The 20,076-nt window shown below is 31.8% G+C and overlaps 1 protein-coding gene and 1 long non-coding RNA gene across 2 annotated transcripts; one reads left to right on the forward strand and one right to left on the reverse strand.

The window, feature by feature from the left end:
• Positions 1 to 728: 728 nt before the first annotated feature.
• LOC132726061 (choline-phosphate cytidylyltransferase A-like) lies at positions 729 to 11,328 on the forward strand. The gene is made up of 8 exons (XM_060711309.1): positions 729 to 867; positions 1,834 to 1,969; positions 2,286 to 2,402; positions 3,771 to 3,922; positions 5,717 to 5,799; positions 6,484 to 6,622; positions 7,257 to 7,412; positions 7,863 to 11,328. The coding sequence occupies exons 1-8, from the start codon at positions 796 to 798 to the stop codon at positions 8,085 to 8,087; spliced, it is 1,080 nt and encodes a 359-aa protein (XP_060567292.1). The 5' UTR covers positions 729 to 795; the 3' UTR covers positions 8,088 to 11,328.
• LOC132726065 (uncharacterized) lies at positions 10,915 to 12,025 on the reverse strand. Its single transcript, XR_009625142.1, has 2 exons — positions 11,809 to 12,025; positions 10,915 to 11,137 (listed from the first exon to the last, which is right to left on the reverse strand). It is a non-coding gene; the product is annotated as an uncharacterized LOC132726065 (long non-coding RNA).
• Positions 12,026 to 20,076: the final 8,051 nt, after the last annotated feature.

Genomic DNA, 20,076 nt, shown 5'->3' on the forward strand with positions numbered 1-20,076 from the left:
AATCGGGAGGTACATGGTATGCAAGCAAAAGGTGTCTCATAAGGCAAAATGGCTGGCCCTTTCAGTAGGGGTGACACTATAATAAACAAGACCTTTACCTTTTTATGGGTAACCTGGGTAAAAACTAGGTCACACCACCCAAATATGGGAAAACCTTGTTAACAATCTAGTGGTTACATTTTTGACTCAATTGTCATCTAACTATGTCAGGATGCTTGTCTAAGTAATTACTTTGATGAGTTTGATGGGTTAGGTGAGTGATCTAGGGCCATCTGGACCCTCTTGTAAATGTCCAAAAGATAAGTAATGATTTAAAAAAAACACACACAAAAAGGTTTGAAGATAAAGTATCCAGTAGGGACGTGTAATGAACTTGTTTTCTTTTGAATTTTGACCTGAACATGACTCAGATGTTAGGGTTTTTGAAATTTAAGAAAATTTCTGAGGTGAAACATAATGAAACAGATGAAAAATAAAATGTGTTCCATTGATATTCATAAAGGTTTCCATTTAAGATGTTAAATGAAGGAACACAGGTTTGGTAGAACCGATGGATTACATTTTATATATTTGGTAAGTCCAAAAGAATGCAAATAATTGTGGAACATTTGAGTCTGTAGATAATGATTTGATCTGAAGAGCACAGGAAATCTATGTCACTGGAAACATATTGCTGAGATTAAAAGAAAGGAGCATTAGATTAAGGATTTGAGACATGCTGAAAATATAATAAAAAGATAACTTGACGTAAGAATTTTGGTATTTCAGGGAAAGAGAAAGAGAATTAGTAAAAAGATGAATGGGAAGAAGAGAAGTCGAGATATTGAAGAAATGAATAGTGGAGCGATACCTAAATATCCAAATGCAGTGAGTAAATTTATTTTATGAGTGTTATACTCAGATATGAAGATAAAATTTGCATTGTTAAAAATTGTCTTAATGGTTTTATTTGTTAGGTGAAGATGATATCATAATGAATCATCAGGTTTCAGGATTGATCCTTGATTACTTTCCAAAAGATATTACAAAGATTGATAAATGGTGAAAAAATGGTGGTTGGGTGATTCATTTTAATAAATGCATAATTATATGTTGTGTTTACATAATTTTCATAAGTGAACAGTTGACAGTCATAGTGGTGTCATTTCCATTCTAGGCAGATATAATAATATGCCTTCAAAAGCTAGTGTGGTAAAGTAAAACGAATAAATGAGCCACGTCATGACAAAACCAACGTAATGCATTTGCGACCAGCATGGATCCAGACCAGCCTGCGCATCCGCGCAGTCTGATCAGGATCCATGCTGTTCGCTGTCAGTTTCTCCACTTGAAATAGAGTTGGTAAGCGAACAACATGGATCCTGATCAGACTGCGCAGGCTTGTCTGGATTCATGCTGGTCGCAAACCCACTATGTTGGTTTTGTCGTGACGCCGCTCAAATAATCTACATGTAGGTATTTGTTAATGCATTTTTATTCATGAAAGCAGTCCAGTTAGTTCAGTAAATGGATTGTTGGACTGTGAAACGGATGACCCTGTTTCGATTCTTGGACACCACAGGGCGCTTTCATTGTGATTCAGATCATGTAATCCGTTATCAGTTCCTTCCGAAAGTGAAGGCAACTAGTACTGGTAAATGCCTTGGCTTACCATAGAACAATGCGGTGGTTGAACTGTGCTCTTGTAAATTCAATTAGGCTCTCTGCCATGATTCAGAAGGTAAACTACCAACACCACCATATTAATTAATGAATGATAGAACAGACTTTGGTTAAATCAATAAACATAAATCATTTTTAAGTTTTTGATGTTATTTATTTTATTAACTACAGGTTTTCCCTCTACCCACAAACCTTGGTTCCAGTATCGGAGCAGCCCCATTACATGTAGAGGAGGCGGCTATATCAGAACGAGAGTCATGTGACTACAGCATTAAGATCTCATTGGCTGACGCTCAAGCCGGAAGAGGTAATATTTGCTTATGTCATTGAGGAAAAAATAAATTTTAGTTTTAAATGCTTGTTTGTTAATGTCAATGAAAAATGTTAGTTTAAAAGACCTTTTGGTATAAGAATTAAACATACATGTAAATTACTTAAAGCTGAACAATTTGTCATGTGGATGAAAAGGCGAGATTTTAGCATTTAATCATTCAAGCGCCTTCCCTGGTATAATTCTGGAATATGGTATTTAGTATGGAGCTCCAACACTTTTGAGTGTCACCCATTTTTTTTAAAATCACTGTATAGTGTTAATGTATTTTACAAGTCTTTTGATATTTCAGCACCAAGACGTGTGCGAGTGTATGCAGACGGCATTTATGATATGTTCCATTCTGGTCATGCAAGGCAACTCATGCAAGCAAAGATGGCCTGTCCAAATACATACCTGATTGTTGGAGGTACAATATATTATAATACAAAATATGTCTGTGTTAAAAATGAATTCTCTTTAATTTGTTCTTGTTATTGTACAAACAACCAGTTCTTAACAATATTTAGATACTTGTGTGTATACCATATAGAGGATATTGAATGAGTGTAAGTTTAATACTGAATTTATTGCACAAGTTGAATAAAATTATATTATGCGAGCCTAATATTATTTTATTCTACGTGTTCAATAAATTCAGTAATGATCTTACATGAATTTAAAATTCTATTTGTCACATACCCAAAATAAAGTCCATTTAAAGTGAAAAATAGAGTCATTTTTCATTGACGAGCGTATAGTATAACGCTAACATTTAGTGCGTCTTTACACTATGTTTGTAAAACGCTAATGATGTCATGTCAAAATATATGCACAACCGTGCAGTACCATTTTTACTTAGTCGCAAAATCGGCATGGGTGTGTGATAAAAAGCAATACTAAGTATTCAATTAAATATGTTACCTTTTAATGGGGAAAAAAGTCTTCCGCTGTATTTTTGACAGTATGACTTGTTATTTAAGGTGCAATGTATGTTTTACATGATGATTTCAGTAAAACTGTGTCTGTTGAAAAAAGTTAATTATGTGGTTTTTAATCTTTGTCTATAACAACTATTGTAACATACCAGACAAATTGATTCTTTATCTGAAATTGAGGTCATGTTTGATTTTAAAAATGAGTCAAGTTATAATATCTATGTTAAGTGGATGGTCATTGTCTGATTATATAATTAAGCCATGTACTAAATTATAACCTCTGCATTAAACAGTGTGAATTTAATTGTCACAAAATTGCAACCTTCAGTGTGTTGATGTTACTAAATGTGTGATAACTGAACATTTTTTATTGAGGTAAGGTCATGTCAGTACAGAGTGAGTTATACCAGAACTTGACAAATTTTGGCTTTTCCCATGATCATCTAATCCTTGTGTACAAATAAATTTTCACAGTTACAGCATGGTAAATATATCAATAATGAGTGCCACACGTTACTAACTTTCTTGTTAATGGCAGTGCACTGTGGAGCTACAACAGTAAAGTTTATTTACACCCTAAGATTAGATGGAAGGACCAACATTTGCTGAGTTTAGATAACATCAATACTATTAAGCTCACGTAGCTTAGAAGAGCAACAGGGTAAAACCTTTGACCTTTTTGTAAGGTTACTGAACACTAGTACATGAAAGAATTAATCTCCATGGTGAGATTTAAACCTGTAGAATCAAAGTGGACAACCATAACCACTTATCTTTAGATATTCTTAAATGATCTTAAACACTGCTAAATTGAAGCCTTGAGTATCTTTGACTATAGTCAATTGTTATTTCTATTTTAGTTTGTAATGATAATTTGACACATAAAATGAAGGGTCGTACAGTTATGAATGAGACGGAGCGTTACGAGGCATTGAGACATTGTCGTTACGTGGACGAGGTAGTCACAGATGCTCCATGGACATGTACAAATGAATACCTCACACACCATAAGGTAAAATAATGAGATAATGTACAAACAAATACTTGAAACACCATAAGAAAAATTTATTAGTTAGTGTACAAATAAATACCTCACACGCCATAAGGAAAATTTATAAGTTAGAATAGTGTACAAATAAATACCTCAAACACCATAGGAAAAATTTACTAGTTAGAATAGTGTACAAATAAATACCTGAAACACCATAAGGAAAATTTATTAGTCAGTGTACAAATCAATATCTCACACGCCATCAGGAAATCTAAAGTCAAGGTCACCGGAGGGGACTTTAGGTTTACCCTCCGTCCGTCTGTCTGTCTGTCCGTCTGTACGTCTGTCTGTCTGTCAGTCTGTCAGTCCGTCCCTCCACAAAACTGGATCCCGCGATAACTTGAAAAGTACAGAAAATATTTTTATGAAACTTGATATATGGATAGATGGCAGTATGGAGATTATGCACGTCTTTTTCTTTTCTTCCTATGTTGAAAATTCTGGTTGCTATGGCAACAAATAGGCTTAAAATATGGCACATTTTACACATAAACTGGATCCAGTGATAACACAAAAAGTACTGGAAATATTTTTATGAAACTTGAAATATGGGTAGATGGCAGTCTGGAGATTATGCACGTCTTTTTCTTTTCTTCCTATGTTGAAAATTCTGGTTGCTATGGCAACAAATAGACTGAAAATATGCCAAATTTTACACATAAACTGGATCCTGTGTTAACGCAAAAAGTAATAGAAATATTTTTATGAAACTTGTAATATGGGTAGATGGCAGTCTTGAGATTATGCACGTTTTTTATTTTCTTCCTATGCTGAAAATTCTGGTTGCTATGGCAACACATAGACTGAAAATATGGCAAATTTTACACTTACACTGAATCCAGTGATAACTCAAAAAGTACTGGAAATATTTTTATGAAACTTGATATATGGGTAGATGGCAGTCTTGAGATTATGCTTATCGTATCTGTTCTCTCTATTTTGAAAAAAATATTGGTTGCCTTGGCAACAAATAGGCTTAAAACATGGCAAATATAACATTGTTTGTGATAAGTCAAAAAGAGCTGAATTTTTTTTTATGAAATTGCATCTTTAATTCAAGAGTTATCTCCTCTTTAAGCATTTTGCTTTTAAAAATGTTATATTTTGGTAACAGGGATGTTTCAGATATTAACTTTAGAGTGTCCTTCAGTCCGTCTGTCTGTCTGTTCATAAAAACTGTTTCCTGTGATCACTTTTAAAGAACTTTTCCAACAAATTTACTTAAAATATAGAAAAATTGAAACATAAGTGAATGGCCATTGGCCCTTCAGAATGTTGATGGGGTTCTAACCGGTAGGGGACTTATGGATTGCTTGCAATACTATGATAATTGCTTGTTATCATTGTGATGCCATATCACAAGGGCAGATAATCCTGAAATAATATTTTGTGAAGTTGTGTCCCTATTTGACTGGTTATCTAATTTGTAAAGAATGATTTCTCAAAAACAATACAAGATTTTCACTTTAAACTTCGAATTCTTGTTCACTATTGAAATTGTAATGCATTTCAAAATGGAGGATAACCCTGAAGGCTATTTTTGGCCATTATTCTGCAAAGCATTGTGTAACGTAATCTATAGTCTTAGTTGTCAATGACAATACTGATGGCAGGTAAATTTTTCACATTATGTTTTTGAAATCCTTTAAACAGAAAATGAACAGTTCCAAATTGAAAGCGAGACTGGTCTGCCAGATTTTTACAAATTTATTAGGGATATTAATTAATGTTTGTACATACTTTTGTATTTAACAGATTGATTTTGTTGCTCATGATGACATTCCGTACACAGCAGGGAACACAGATGATGTTTATAAAGATATTAAGGCTAGAGGAATGTTGGTATAGCTTTATTACCTATAATACTTGGTAAAAATGCGATCTTTGTCAGTCAGATATTTGTGTTTTGAATGTTAGGTTACCAGAACTTGGTGCAAAAACTTTTTAATGTAGTCCATTATTCAAGCATTTTAAAAGGTATCAACATGAAACTAAGAATTTGTGCTTATCATGACAAGGTGCAGTTGTTAGAGACAAGGGGCATCATTCTGAAAGCAATATTTTTGGAGTCATGCGCCTTATAACTTAGAATTTTTAACAGAATAGCGTTAACACTGCATACGGTGCTCTTGTTGTATTTTGATGTTGAAGGACATAAACATAACAATGGACGGTTCTAAGAAGACCAGTTCATTACAAAAATAAAGTAGTAAAGGGTTAAAATTATTGAATTCCTGCATGCTGAAATTCTATTAGAAATAAGAGACTTTTTTGATTGATAGAACTCTGTTCAAAAATCTGCCTTGAAAAGTTATATATAAATATTTTGTGAAGTAAAAAAGGAAAGATAAGTAATTATTTCACAAAGTTTATCAACCTCCAGATAAACCTTGTAAAATAGATACTTATTTAAACATTGTTTCCTGAGAGGTTTCTAAAAAGGCAGAAAAAAGGTCTAAATTAGTTCTTTACATTTTGAAATATGGCTGTAATTCCTATTAGTTTGTATTATAATTATTCAGGTTTTTAACGACACAACGAACAGAAGGTATTTCTACAACAGATGTTATAGCAAGGATTATAAAAGATTATGACATGTATGTTAGACGAAACTTACAGAGAGGGTACACTGCTAAAGAACTTAATGTCAGCTATATGAAGGTAAACTTCTTAGTTTTTAGTTTATACAAATCTGACAGGGTTTGAACCCATGCGGCCAGCAATCCTTAGATTACTTGTCTGATGCGTTAACCACTCGGCCATGGTAAAAATTTGATTTAAGCTATAAATGCACTAATTTTTTGCCAAGAGTTCTTTGCCAATTAAGGCAATTTATATATCAAGTTTTGATACAAAGGCTTTAGGAGCCTTGCCTTTTGGCACATATTTCCTTACCACTGTGGCTCTTGTCAGAATTTATAAAAAAAAGAATTCTAGGTTTTCATAATATAATTTGTCACATACCCATGCGACTTTTGCTAGTCAGTAAAAACAGTATTGCACAGCTGTGCATATATTTTTATATGACATCATTTGCATTATAAAAACATAGCTTAAGAACATGCTTATTATTAGCATTACAATATAGGCGCCTCATTACTAAATTTATTGAACTTGTTAAATAAAATAGTACTTTGCTCGCAAGAGGCTCGCATAATATAATTTTTTTCAACTTGTTCAATAAACTTAGTATTGAATATACACTCATTCAATATCCTCTATAAATACATATAATTGTGAAGAAGAACGAGTAATTGTTTATGTTATCTATGTTATAAACATTATATGTGTTTAGGAGAAGAAACTACAGTTCACAGAGAAGGTGGATAAATTAAAGCATAAAGGACGCGAGTGGAAAGACAAAGGAAAAGAATGGCTCGACAACTGGCAGGACCGCTCTAATGAGTTCATTGGCAACTTCCTCACATTGTTTAATCCTGATGGCAGAATTGTATGTTTAAAAAATAAATCTTTATATTAACTTTGGTAATATTAATATCAATAATTAACTAGCTAAATATTAGCAGTGATAATTAGTGGCATACTCTACTCACGAAATAAAAAACATACAAAAATATTAAATTTTTTTTAAAAATTTGGTTTATAGACTGATTTTTGGGGAATTTTTTTTTTTTAAAGATTTTGATTTACAAACTGATTATTTTTGTTGTAATTATATTTGCTACTAAACTTTTCTTAAGAAAAGTTGTTGATTGTTATACCAATATCTCAATTCTGGCAACAATACTTAATACCAAGCATTGTTAAATCAAATCTATACAGTGTATAGGCATTTTTTTAAGTGGCTTATAAAATTAAACCTGTCAGTTTAGCTAGCCTTTGAAGATTTCAAATAGCTGGACAATACAATTCAATAACCATTTACCTTCATTGTTTCCAGGGTAACTGGATGAAGGAAAGTATTCGCGCCATCTCACCAACTATGGAACGTCAAGAAGAGGAAAACACTTCTTCCAATAGTTCGTCACCTACCAGTCCATCTGCTAAACGTGTGCGACCTTCCAGCCCTGTAAACTTTGGTGTCGCCAAAGAATTAGACTTTGATGTTTCAGATGATGATGAACAATTTCAAGATGTTGATGATGACGACGATGATGACATTTGAATTCAAGAAAATGTTTTTTTTACCAAGCCTTAAAGAATAAATTTGAATAGTTTTCCAAGCTTTGAACAAGCTGTATTCATATCTAATCATCTGCCAAGGAAAAGGGTGATTTATTATTCAGCTTAATTTTATATAAATACATATTTATTTATAATTCATATTTGCAATAAGGTTATATAAATGCATGAATACATCTTATGCTGTGTTTGGGTATACATCTCAGACATATTTGTTAATGTGTTCAAAGCATTAGATGGTCATTTCTATAAATTTGATGAATGGCCGAGAGATTTTATTTTATACTATGCTTGAATTAATGTTTTAGATATGATTACATTTGTAGAGATAATTCAATATTTTTAAAATGAAAATAATTTTTGGGTCAATATTGATAAGAACAAATGCAGAAATTAAAAAATTGAATTGACTGAAAAGGGTTAGGCAGGGGACTTTGTCGGGTTTTTTTCTCAAGACAATCTTTTTATAATTGATGTTTTGTTGTCTTTTTATTGCCCCTCTATATTCGTTAACAACTGTATTTATAATTTTGTTATATAGATCTATGATAAGATAGTAGACAAACCAAGCTTTAAATTGTAATAAGAGATATTCCATGATTTTATTTTTTCTTGATTGTTATTAAATACTATATACATATCTGTTGCTAATTATAAAGTTTATTCTATTAAGGATCCAAGCATGACATGATCTTTTATTCTAGCTGCAATTTATATGATGACCTTATTTCTTGTTGTTTTTTTTAAATAAATATCTTATTCCCCTTTATCAGTATTATAGTTATTTTCATATTTTTTGTTACAAAATTTTAACTTTTTTATTAAATTTTTAGGCCGTCTTTTTTGAAGAAAAAGTCGGGCTACTATGATCACTGCATCTTGTTGTCTTTGTTAAAAACTTTTATGTAGCCCATTATTCAAACTTTTCAGAAGTTATCAATAAACTTGGAATACTTGCTTATCTTGACAAGTTGCTGTTGTTAGACAAGGGACAAAATTCTGAAAGCAATAACTTTGGAGTTATGCCCCTTTTTTACTTAGAATTTTCAACACTGACTGCATGTGGTGTTCTTGTTTTTGTTTATATTTCTTGATGTCATGTAAAATAACACTTTGAATTGGTTAAATTGTTGTTGGGGAAAAATTACAACTGAATTTTATTGACACATATTTATAAGATGTGAATATTCAAATAAGTTAAACATACAGAGATTTTAAAATAATATGTCATTAAACATGAAGTGTTTACTTACATTTTTTTTTTTTTTTCATTTTAGTCGATTAAAATAGGTGCTACATACATTATATGGTTGTATACTGCTTTACACTGTTGTATTTATAGTTCTGTACATGTACATATTTATACTTTGTTTGCCAGTAAGGTTAACAAACCTAAACGCACAATCATTATTACTATTTTAAACAACTAGTCTCTAAATAGATTATCTGTGAAGACTTACATAGTTTCTTCTCTAAACTTTTGTATTTATATACATAATGTATTCTATGTATTCTACCATGTTTTGTGAACTGTTAATTTATTTCTTCAATCTTGCCTCTACATATGAATGTGCCATTATTCTAATTATAATAATATAATAGATTTGTATTTGCATGTATATGTCATAGGTCAAGAAAAATTACCATTTATTAGGGTATTAGCTAGTTATCAAGGCTAACATCTTCTATTTTCTATGCTGTTTAAAGGCTTAGACTGCAGTAATGGGTTAAGTCCTTTTAAATTATAAGTTATGTAACTGGTTACCACCACCAGTATAGAGACTAGTCAACCTGCAGGTCAATAAAGTCTTACCAGCCTGCTTGATTTTAGTACTTTGATATTCAAATACAATGTACCTAATTTTATCATGTTGAAGGCGGATTGATGGTGTAATTACGATGATCCATTTATTTCTCATAATTTTGTTTCGATGTAAATGAGATCAGGGTCTGAAGACTTTATTTAATTTCGTCTCACAGGACCATTAATTTTAAGATTGAAATCCATTTAAAGAAATTCAATTCAAAAAGTTTTCATGTTAAATACAATCAAGGTTAAGCATATGCTTTTAATTGCTTAGTTTTACGAAAGATGAAGATAGTTTTTTAATTACACAATGCAGTGCATTCTGACATATATCATTTTATTATTTTGTTAAATGTAATTGAAATTTTACTGTTGTTATATATTTGTATAATATGACCAGTATATTTAATGTGAGTCATGGTTTTCTGTTGAATGAGACCAAACTTTTTGTACTAATTGTTTTATTGTTATGAAAGAACATTTACATATTTGACGTAAAAAGAAGCAAAACATTGTATTTTATATGTCATACAAATATATGTATGCTAAAGTATTTACATATATAAGAAATTTTGCATATGTGTTATGCACATTTGACTAATTATGAGATATGCATCCAGAAGTTGAATGAAATCTTCATTAGGTAATAATGGGAAGAAATGTTGATCCTGATGTCATTTTTCATGCATGACTAAATACTTTAAATGAAAATAAACTGAAAGAAAAGTTAAAGAAAAAATAAAGTTATCTTTTTTTTTTGGGGGGGGGGGGGGGACATGTGTTCTGATCTAGAAAACATACATAGGGTAAGAATAACGTCATGTTTGCAGGATGTGACATAACAGTATGACAGTATGTCGACATGCAAAGATAAGAGTTTTGATAGAATTTAATACAATTGAAATATTTCTATATTATATATATTTCTATGATAACTGTGTGGTTTTGAAGTTTAATTTTTAAATGAATTGAAACATTTCTTGTGCTGGATGTTTCTTTTTCGTAGCTGTGAAATAGAAAAAACACAATATAACATTGATTATTTTATGATGTTTTGCAAAGAAATGGTATCTATAACTATATTTGAAATTGTGTTTGTGAGACATTCAATTTTGATAAAATAGTATAATAACATCTATCAGTGAATTTGTAAATATCTGAACTTGTAATAACAACCTATATATGGTAAATGTTGTGCATCCATTATTCTGAAATCCCTTAATGTACTTGTGTTCATATTGACTTTTCCAAGCAAGTTCTCTAAAACATAATACAGTGCAATAAGTTTTCTGAATAAGCTTTGAATGATCAATTCATAAACAAAAATGAATTTATGTTCAATTAAGATCTATTCATGTAGTACATTTTTCATCTTTCATCATGTAGTTGTCAGAGAGGTTCTAAAACTATGTCTATTTATAGATTTATAGTTATTTATATATCTACAGCTGTATATACTGTAACCCAACGAATATTCGCGACCAATTAATATTCGCTTTATTCGCGGATGGCCACGAAGCGCGAATATTTGTTTGCGCGAATAAGTCCGCACGATTTCGCGAATAAATTGGAGAGACATTTTTATTTTAGACGTTGTTCATGCAAAGCTGCTTGACTGGATATATTCGAATTTTACGGGCACCTGTCAGGAAGTAATGAATTGTTATGAATATTGCCATAAAGCAATAAAAACACAAACTAAGTAAACTACTACAATGTTATGAATATCAAAAGAACTCCCTGTCAATATAGCAATCAAAATAAACATCCACATTTTAATACAATTTATGAAATACTAGTAGGCCCATTGTCAATCACGTTCCGTGATCACAATTCACTTACCAATACAATATAAGGCTAGCGTATTGTTAATCCCATTTAAGACACCAATAATGACCTCAATTATTGAAGATTAATAGTCGGCTAATGGATTTTACGGCCCCATCAGACTTTCCAATCCGCGAATATTTTTTTTCGGAAATCAAGAAAACGCGGAAATTAATATTCGCAAATATGTCCGACCTCGGCAAAACGCGAAAATTTGTATTCGCGAATATAAATTGGGTTACAGTAGACCTAAAGCTGCTAATTAATCAATTAATAATTATTAATAGATATTATTATATACTTATAAATGAAATATTGAGAAATATTGATAAAATAAAATGCGTATTTTCATTTTCTGTATTTTCACTGTAAAAATTTATTTTTCACTGCAGTGAAACATATTTTCCGTATTTTCACTGGTGTCTTGCCGGACTACTTTCTTTTAAATTCTGCCAGTACACAAAATTTAAGGGAAAATCTTTCAATTTTATCGCAAAAAAAGAGAAAAATGTATATAATAAACAGAAAATTCAAGTTTTTTCTATAAATACATGATTTATTTTCATCTTGTGGCATGAAAATTACAATATTTCACTCGTGGCTACCGTCACTCATGAAATATTTATTTTCATACCACTCAATGAAAATAAATCATTTATTTATAGAAAAAACTTGAATATCCTCTATGTAAACTACTAATGACTTGTTAAACATGTATATGCCCATAAGGTGAAGACCTACATTTTCCTTATGCTTGAAAAATTCCATAAAATTTCATAGAAAAGGTTAACTTTATTAGATAAAGTTGAAGTTATTAACCACAATAATAAGTAAATTAAAGGGATCTATTATGACACAAATGTATATGAAACAGAATTGTTATTTATTTTGCATTCCATTTGTTGCTGTTCATATGTATTTATTTTTTTCATTGTCTAAATAGTCATGACTATTTATTTGTTTATATGTCTGTTTTTAACTTTTAAAATTGGTAACTGATATATTTTATTATTTGTATAAGTATTTTGACATTGTTTTCAGCTTAAATTTTTTTTTTTAATTTTATATCTTAAAGATATGATACTTGAGAGCTCAATATGACATGGTTTAATAAAATAGAGATTGATTTTATGTGTGCATTATTGTAAAATATTGCACAGTTAGGAGTTCAGTAACATATCATAAAGGCCACAGTGGAGTAAATAATTATTAATATCGGAACTCTTTATTGTGCAATATTATATGTTACTTTTTACCTATTTTGTTGAACTACATTTTTTTCATGTAACTGTTAGGTGTTTTTTTTATCAACATGTTTATATACAAATATATTTCAATATATGCATGTATGTGGATGCAAAACACCTGTATTATATGCAGAATATACTGGTATTTGGACTGGTTCCATAATGAAAAATCATAATAGATACTTCCCTAATATCTCTTCCAATATTATTTATTTTGTCCACATAAGGTTTTGTTTTCTTTATCAATTATTTTCAGCCAATCACTGCTTTTAAATCGTACCATATGACCATTCAATATATTACCATATTGGATGCTGTAGCATCCAATATATTTATCCTGTATCGGACAAGTGAGTGTGTTTGACTTTTTCCATGAGATGTCAATATAAAAGCCGTTAAAGACAGAATTATCTGAATAAATTTCACTTAGAACTTCCAAAATGCCGTGCTAAAACAAATCAGACTTGTCAAACCATTATAATAATGGCCACATTTTGCATCTCCTCAATATAATTAAGATACAGAATAAACAGGGTATTGAACTTTGAACAGATACAATATGGGAATAAATTTGGACTTGTACACAGCTTGAAAAAAAAAGCATATGACTAGCCAGGCAGCTTGTCCAATATGGTTTTATTAGCTTTGTAATCATTAATATTTCCATATTGTAAAGTTCAATGTAAAGTAACCTTTTACAGAGCCTTTTTAATGGTGACAAAATTATGAGCTATGTGTAGCTCATACTAGCATGTGTTACCTGAAAGGTATTTTATGCTCACCTTTTTTTTCCCCAGAAATTTATTGAAATCTATGAAATTCTCACAGAATATGTCTTATTTGAATAAAAAAAAATGTTAAAACTATGTATGAGAAGCTGCATTCCCTATTATGAGTCAAATAAAGTTGGTCTTCCAGTTTTTAAATGACAATATGTAATATACAATTATTCATATTGGATCCACCTATAGTGTGTAGAGTGTAAGGCATAAAATATCTACTTTGTGTAAAGTCAAAACATGTTTATTATAGCCCAACATACCTACTTTTTGTAGAGTCAAAACATGTTTATTCTATATGTACAAAGAGACTGTGTAGCAATTAGCTATATTTTCAAATATCAAATTTGAGCATAGTATATCTAAAAAAGAAAACATTTTTACATTGTTTTGTTTTGTATTGGTGTTGAATCAGGGTGGAAGAGTAATGCTATTATCATGACCAGTAATATATTTCATGTGCCGAATTCATTGCCATTTTAAATATTATGCTTAACTTCTTGTTTAATTTATATTTTTCCTCCTTTTTGTACTGCCATTAACACAATAACCTCGAAAATCTAGTACACTAGATGATTCTTTCAGTCTTGTACATGTAAGTTGAACAAGGGCCGTAACTGTCTCACTTGCCAGAAAAAATATACACTACTATATACTTAAATCATTTATTTATTTATGTAAATTATTTGTTAAAATACATATACATATATTTGATGTATTTTTATATATGGTGGTTTTATTCATTTATTTATGAATTTGTCAATATGTTTGCAATGATTTCAATCATAAGTTTCATTTTATTTCTTACATGGTTATAATGATAATTCAGCAGTACATCAAGTTAGATCTATATGAAGATTTTTCATGTAAAAGACAAATGTAAAACAGGTGTATTTAACACTAAAACAATATTGTATTTGAAAAATAATTGAATTTTTGTTGTAGATGGAAATGAAAAAAATGATCACCTTAATAAAAGAACATACAATGTTTTAGTTTTGTTCTGGACCCGAGTAAAGTACAGCACTGAGGAGAAGTAAAAGATAGTCACATGTTAGTGACTGCCATAAAGTTTCTTTTTCTTATAATTTTGCCAAACTCTGTTCATTTAAACTACTTGAACTTTATTGTAATATTGTACAATTCTTCATGAAAATTGTCGAATAATTGACTCTAATTTCAGCAAAAAATGACATGTTTTTTTCCATTCATATCAGTTAAATAATTATTTTTTTCATAATATATATTACTTTTATTGTGACACTAATAAAAGGCATATATGCAATTTATTCTTTGTTATATTTTCAAAGAGAAGAGGCGTCCGTTGACTTCAAACCACTTGTTCCTCATGGCCGACAGGGACTTTGAATGATTTCACGCGAGGAGGCTATCTGTCACGTCGGGAAGTTATCCAGCTAGCTTACGGAGCATCGGTGCCCGTTTGTGACTAAATTGGTGCACGTAAGGGCACTTGAGCTATGCCTCCACCAGTAAAGCCCCCCCCCCCCCCCGCCTCGAAAAAATAAAATAAATGAAAAACGTGTCCGGTTATACAGTGGTTACCTATTACATGTTAAAATATTGCAAACATTGTTCTGATACGTACTCCCTTCCACCCTCGTGTATAGATTTTCATTTTTTTTAAAGACTTGGATATGCATTAATCACGTTTCGTGATAAGTTTTATAAGTTAAAATCTTTGCGGCGACCATACTGTAAATCTCATGTAAGCAAGACCATGGAGACAAAAAGCAGTATTAAAGACACCTTTGCACTGTAACCAACAACATAAAATAAGTGTTGGAAACGAATGTGATGCGTACTACATGTACATCATTTAATCTTGTACCATGATTCTGCCTTTCGTTATCTGTATTTCGTGTAAAGAAACCATTGCTTGTATCATAGTTGAGGGACCTTTCTGTTGAAAATATGTCAGGGTTAAATCGTATACATATACATGCACAGTGCGTAAACTGGAGTGCAGTTATCGCACTCCAGATCATGCCCATTGATTGGCTCATTTTTGCTGGGGTTTACTTATTGTGACGGCAGAGAAAGGAAAAGCGATAGAAATATCATATACAGATGCTCCTTCATTGGTTACTTTTTCTGGGGTTTCATATTGTGACAACAGGGAACGTGTTATTATGTTTGACATTGATACAAAAGAGAAAGAACAATAAAACACTCGGCAATCTGATTTATACTCGGGGGCTACGCCCCCTCGTATAAATCAGATAGCCTCGTGTTTTGATGCTCTTTCTATGAAACTGCCAATTAACGTCGCACAAGCACATGGAAAGCATGGCACAAGTTTTCATATACAACTACCGCGGCCGTCATTGCATTAAGCTGTTTTTTTGTATTTTCTGATCGCAAATCAGCAAATACAATTCTGACATTCAATCTCTGACACAGAAGTTTCAAGACAAACCTAACAACAAGTAGTTCTCAAAACAGCTTAAAACTTTCGATTTAAAAGAAAGAAATATCTTTATTTTGTCACAAGTATCAAACAAATTACAACGCATTCAAAGTTTAAAAGTAGCGTTGGCTTATAGAATTGTCAATAAATGCACTCGGATGAATATGATTTTAATCAATGGAAATGCTATTTTAGTGATGTCGATTACCGTATACCTGACTGGCGAGTAGAGGAAATAAACATGTTGGACTGTTTTGGCGAGAAGATTTTCGCTAAATTATTTACATCAATGTTGAACAGCAGGTATATCGTGAACAAAATACCTCGAAATTAATATGGATTACAAACCTTGCATGGATATTCTAAATAAGAACTATTTCATTTTATTCAGACTGTCCCCGTCACACTTCTCCGTGGTGCAGGGGTAAACTTTTTTTTAAGGAAGTAGCCACGATATGCAAGGATAAAAGGATAAAGTGTGGCTGTCATAAAAATGAACATAAATAGTTTTTGATGCATCTCTAGTCATGCAAAATTCCGTATGTATCAAACTGTTATAATAGTAAAAACCCAAACGTAGTCACTGCATCTCGCTGCCCGGCAAGGTGAATTGAAGTATATAAAAAATAAACATATAACAGGAAAATTCATACAGATATATTGAAGTTTACGTAGTAAACGCGGTTTATGCAAGATCTAAATTAATTCTACTTTCGATTTGATGTTTACATCGTCGGTACTTGACCTATATCCGGTTTCTAATACCACGTGACTAAATTCAGCTCCCTTATCAACAAAGTAGGACCCGCATCAGCAGCAATACGTATGCAGCCTCTCGATTTCCACAGCGCTCTTTGTTCACACGCACATTAATTTAGAAAAATAATTTTACACCACCATCCATCCCCGCCTCTCACCTTGAAGAGCAATGCCTTCTGGTTAAGATCTTGTCAGTATGCCTTTCATGGGGATTAGGCTTGTAAGCCAATACCAAGAAAGAAGGAGGCATACTGGCTCGGACTACACCAGACTTAATGGTTTTAACATGTTTTATGTCTTATTTCCAGTTTTAGTTATATTTATCATATAATCATTCATTTGGTCTGATGTTTCTTAGCCAGTTATGCCAAAAATAAAGATTTATAAGTCTATCACTTGTTTCGTGGTTTTAATTTGATTGAGTATAAACAGTACGATTAAATTTAGATTCAAAGATCAGAAAATACCACAGAGCTTGCAGACCTTTGATTACATTATGCCCTGAGTCACGCATGTTAAAAAGTGCAAAGCAACGCGTGGTCATTACAGTCTATACGTTAATGCATTTCTTCTCTGTTGTACGCAGGTACTGTGCAAGAATGTGCATAAAAAACTGCGCACGCAGGTGTACATGAAACACTCATATTTGCGTTGTCATTGTATATTCGTTTTTTCTTTTCTTTTTGAAGTTTATTCATCTGGAAAATATTTCGTCTCATCTGGTGGCGTGCGCTTTATAAACCTTTATATGATATACTTGTAGTTAAATTATATGTATCTAAATCAATATGCGTACAACATACATCAATATATGTAAACTTAATACTATCCCAGATGTTGTACCGCCTCTTCTCTCACGTTGATTGTCAATGCTAACAAAAAGATGTCTCGATATTGACATAAATCATTGTGAACTTGGAAATAAAACTTAACGTGTATAATAATGGAATTAGAAAATGGATAGAATAAAAGTGAGCATGATTTAGACATGAAAATGCATGTTATAAAAAAACCCACATATATTTCGATTTCCATGCGTGTCGGAATTAAACTAATCGGTCTGAAAATTTCACACTAACTATTTTCCTTTTCATTGATTTAATATATGTTGTGTACATACGAATTTATACATTCGTTTGGTGATAATAAAGTCTTGATTAGACGTACAAAAAAACAGTCGCTGAAGATATTTTTATGCTACATATATGATTAATTGTATTTACTGTGAATCAAAAGCGAATATTACAAGTGTAATATGAAATGGTCGATCATCTGTATATATATGTCACTACTTTTGTCGTAATCAATTTCCTTTCTTTCAGATTTAAACATGTATTATCTTCTACTATTAGTACTAACGGAGATTATCTCTGCATCATTAATAGGTATGTAATTATATTTATCTATACATCACTTATTTCATTCATTGATTAGTTTATAAAATTATTGTTTGCATTTTATAATACTTCAAAAATACCTTTCAGAAAGAAATACAAATTATCGCAAAATACTAGTAATATTTTCTTCCCCGGAACATGTTATTCGAAGTATTCTATGTTACAACATCTACAAGAATTGACTATAAAGTCATTTTGCAGTTCCGTATAACAGTTTCCAAATAATTATACATTGGTACGGAAGCGTCCTGGTGCCAATTCATAATGTTCTATAAAAAAATAAACTCCTACGTAGGAGATAAAAAAGCCTAATTAGGAGTTTGTAACTCCTACGTAGGACTTTTAAACTCCTACGTAGGACTTTATAACTCCTACGTAGGAGATAAAAAAATCCTAATTAGAAGTTTGTATCTCCTACGTAGGACTTTATGACTTTATAAGAAATGCATACAGAATTCTTTGCAAATCTCAACATTACGGACCGGTATATCGGCGAAGGAACAATACACTTAAACACCCCCCCCCCCCGGCCGAAATAATTTCAAATCTTAAATAGAGAGGACATTTCACCTTTGGTTCATACAGAATTTATTTAAGTTTGATTGTTTAGGAAGCTAGAAGCTTATAGACACACTTTCGAATCCGTTCCTGGAACCAGCCAGTACGTACTTAGCAATGACTAAAGGTATTTACTAAAGCGGCTCGCCACAATTACAACTTGACACATATGAGCCGCGCCATGACAAAACCAAAATAGTGGGTTTGCGACCAGCATGGATCCAGACCAGCCTGCGCATCCGCGCAGTCTGATCAGGATCCATGCTATTCGCTATCAGTTTCTCTACTTGTAATAGGGTTTGTAAGCGAACAGCATGGATCCTGATCAGACTGCGCGGATGCGCAGGCTGGTTTGGATCCATGCTGGTCGCAGATGCACTATGTTGGTTTTGTCATGGCGCGGCTCATATAATTTATTTTCCTACATAATATTCTATCTTAAGTTATACTCTAGCATACATGTCCGTCGAACTCTGTGCTTTCAGTACTTTGATATGTATCCTATATAGGAGTTATAAAGTCCTACGTAGGAGTTTAAAAGTCCTACGTAGGAGTTACAAAGTCCTACGTAGGAGTTATAAAGTCCTAATTAGGCTTTTTTTTATCTCCTACGTAGGAGTTATAAAGTCCTACGTAGGAGTTTAAAATTCCTACGTAGGAGTTATAAGCTCCTAATTAGGCTTTTTTATCTCCTACGTAGGAGTTATAAAGTCCTACGTAGGAGTTTAAAATTCCTACGTAGGAGTTATAAACTCCTAATTAGGCTTTTTTTATCTCCTACGTAGGAGTTATAAAGTCCTACGTAGGAGTAATAAAGTCCTACGTAGGACTTACAAAGTCCTACGTAGGAGTTTAAAAGTCCTACGTAGGAGTTACAAACTCCTAATTAGGCTTTTTTATCTCCTACGTAGGAGTTATAAAGTCCTACGTAGAACTTACAAAGTCCTACGTAGGAGTTTAAAAGTCCTACGTAGGAGTTACAAACTCTTATTAGGCTTTTTTATCTCCTACGTAGGAGTTTATTTTTTTTATAGAACATTATGAATTGGCACCAGGACGCTTCCGTACATTGGCCATATACTATCTTTTGGTTCCTAATTTGCATAATTATGGTGAGTTAGTATTTTGTATGGAAGTCAAAATACTCCTTTTGTTTACATTTTGCTACCT

This window comes from Ruditapes philippinarum, unplaced genomic scaffold (genome assembly GCF_026571515.1).
Source record: "Ruditapes philippinarum isolate M1 unplaced genomic scaffold, ASM2657151v2 ctg15875_1_1_1_1, whole genome shotgun sequence".
Taxonomy (NCBI): Eukaryota; Metazoa; Mollusca; class Bivalvia; order Venerida; family Veneridae; genus Ruditapes; species Ruditapes philippinarum.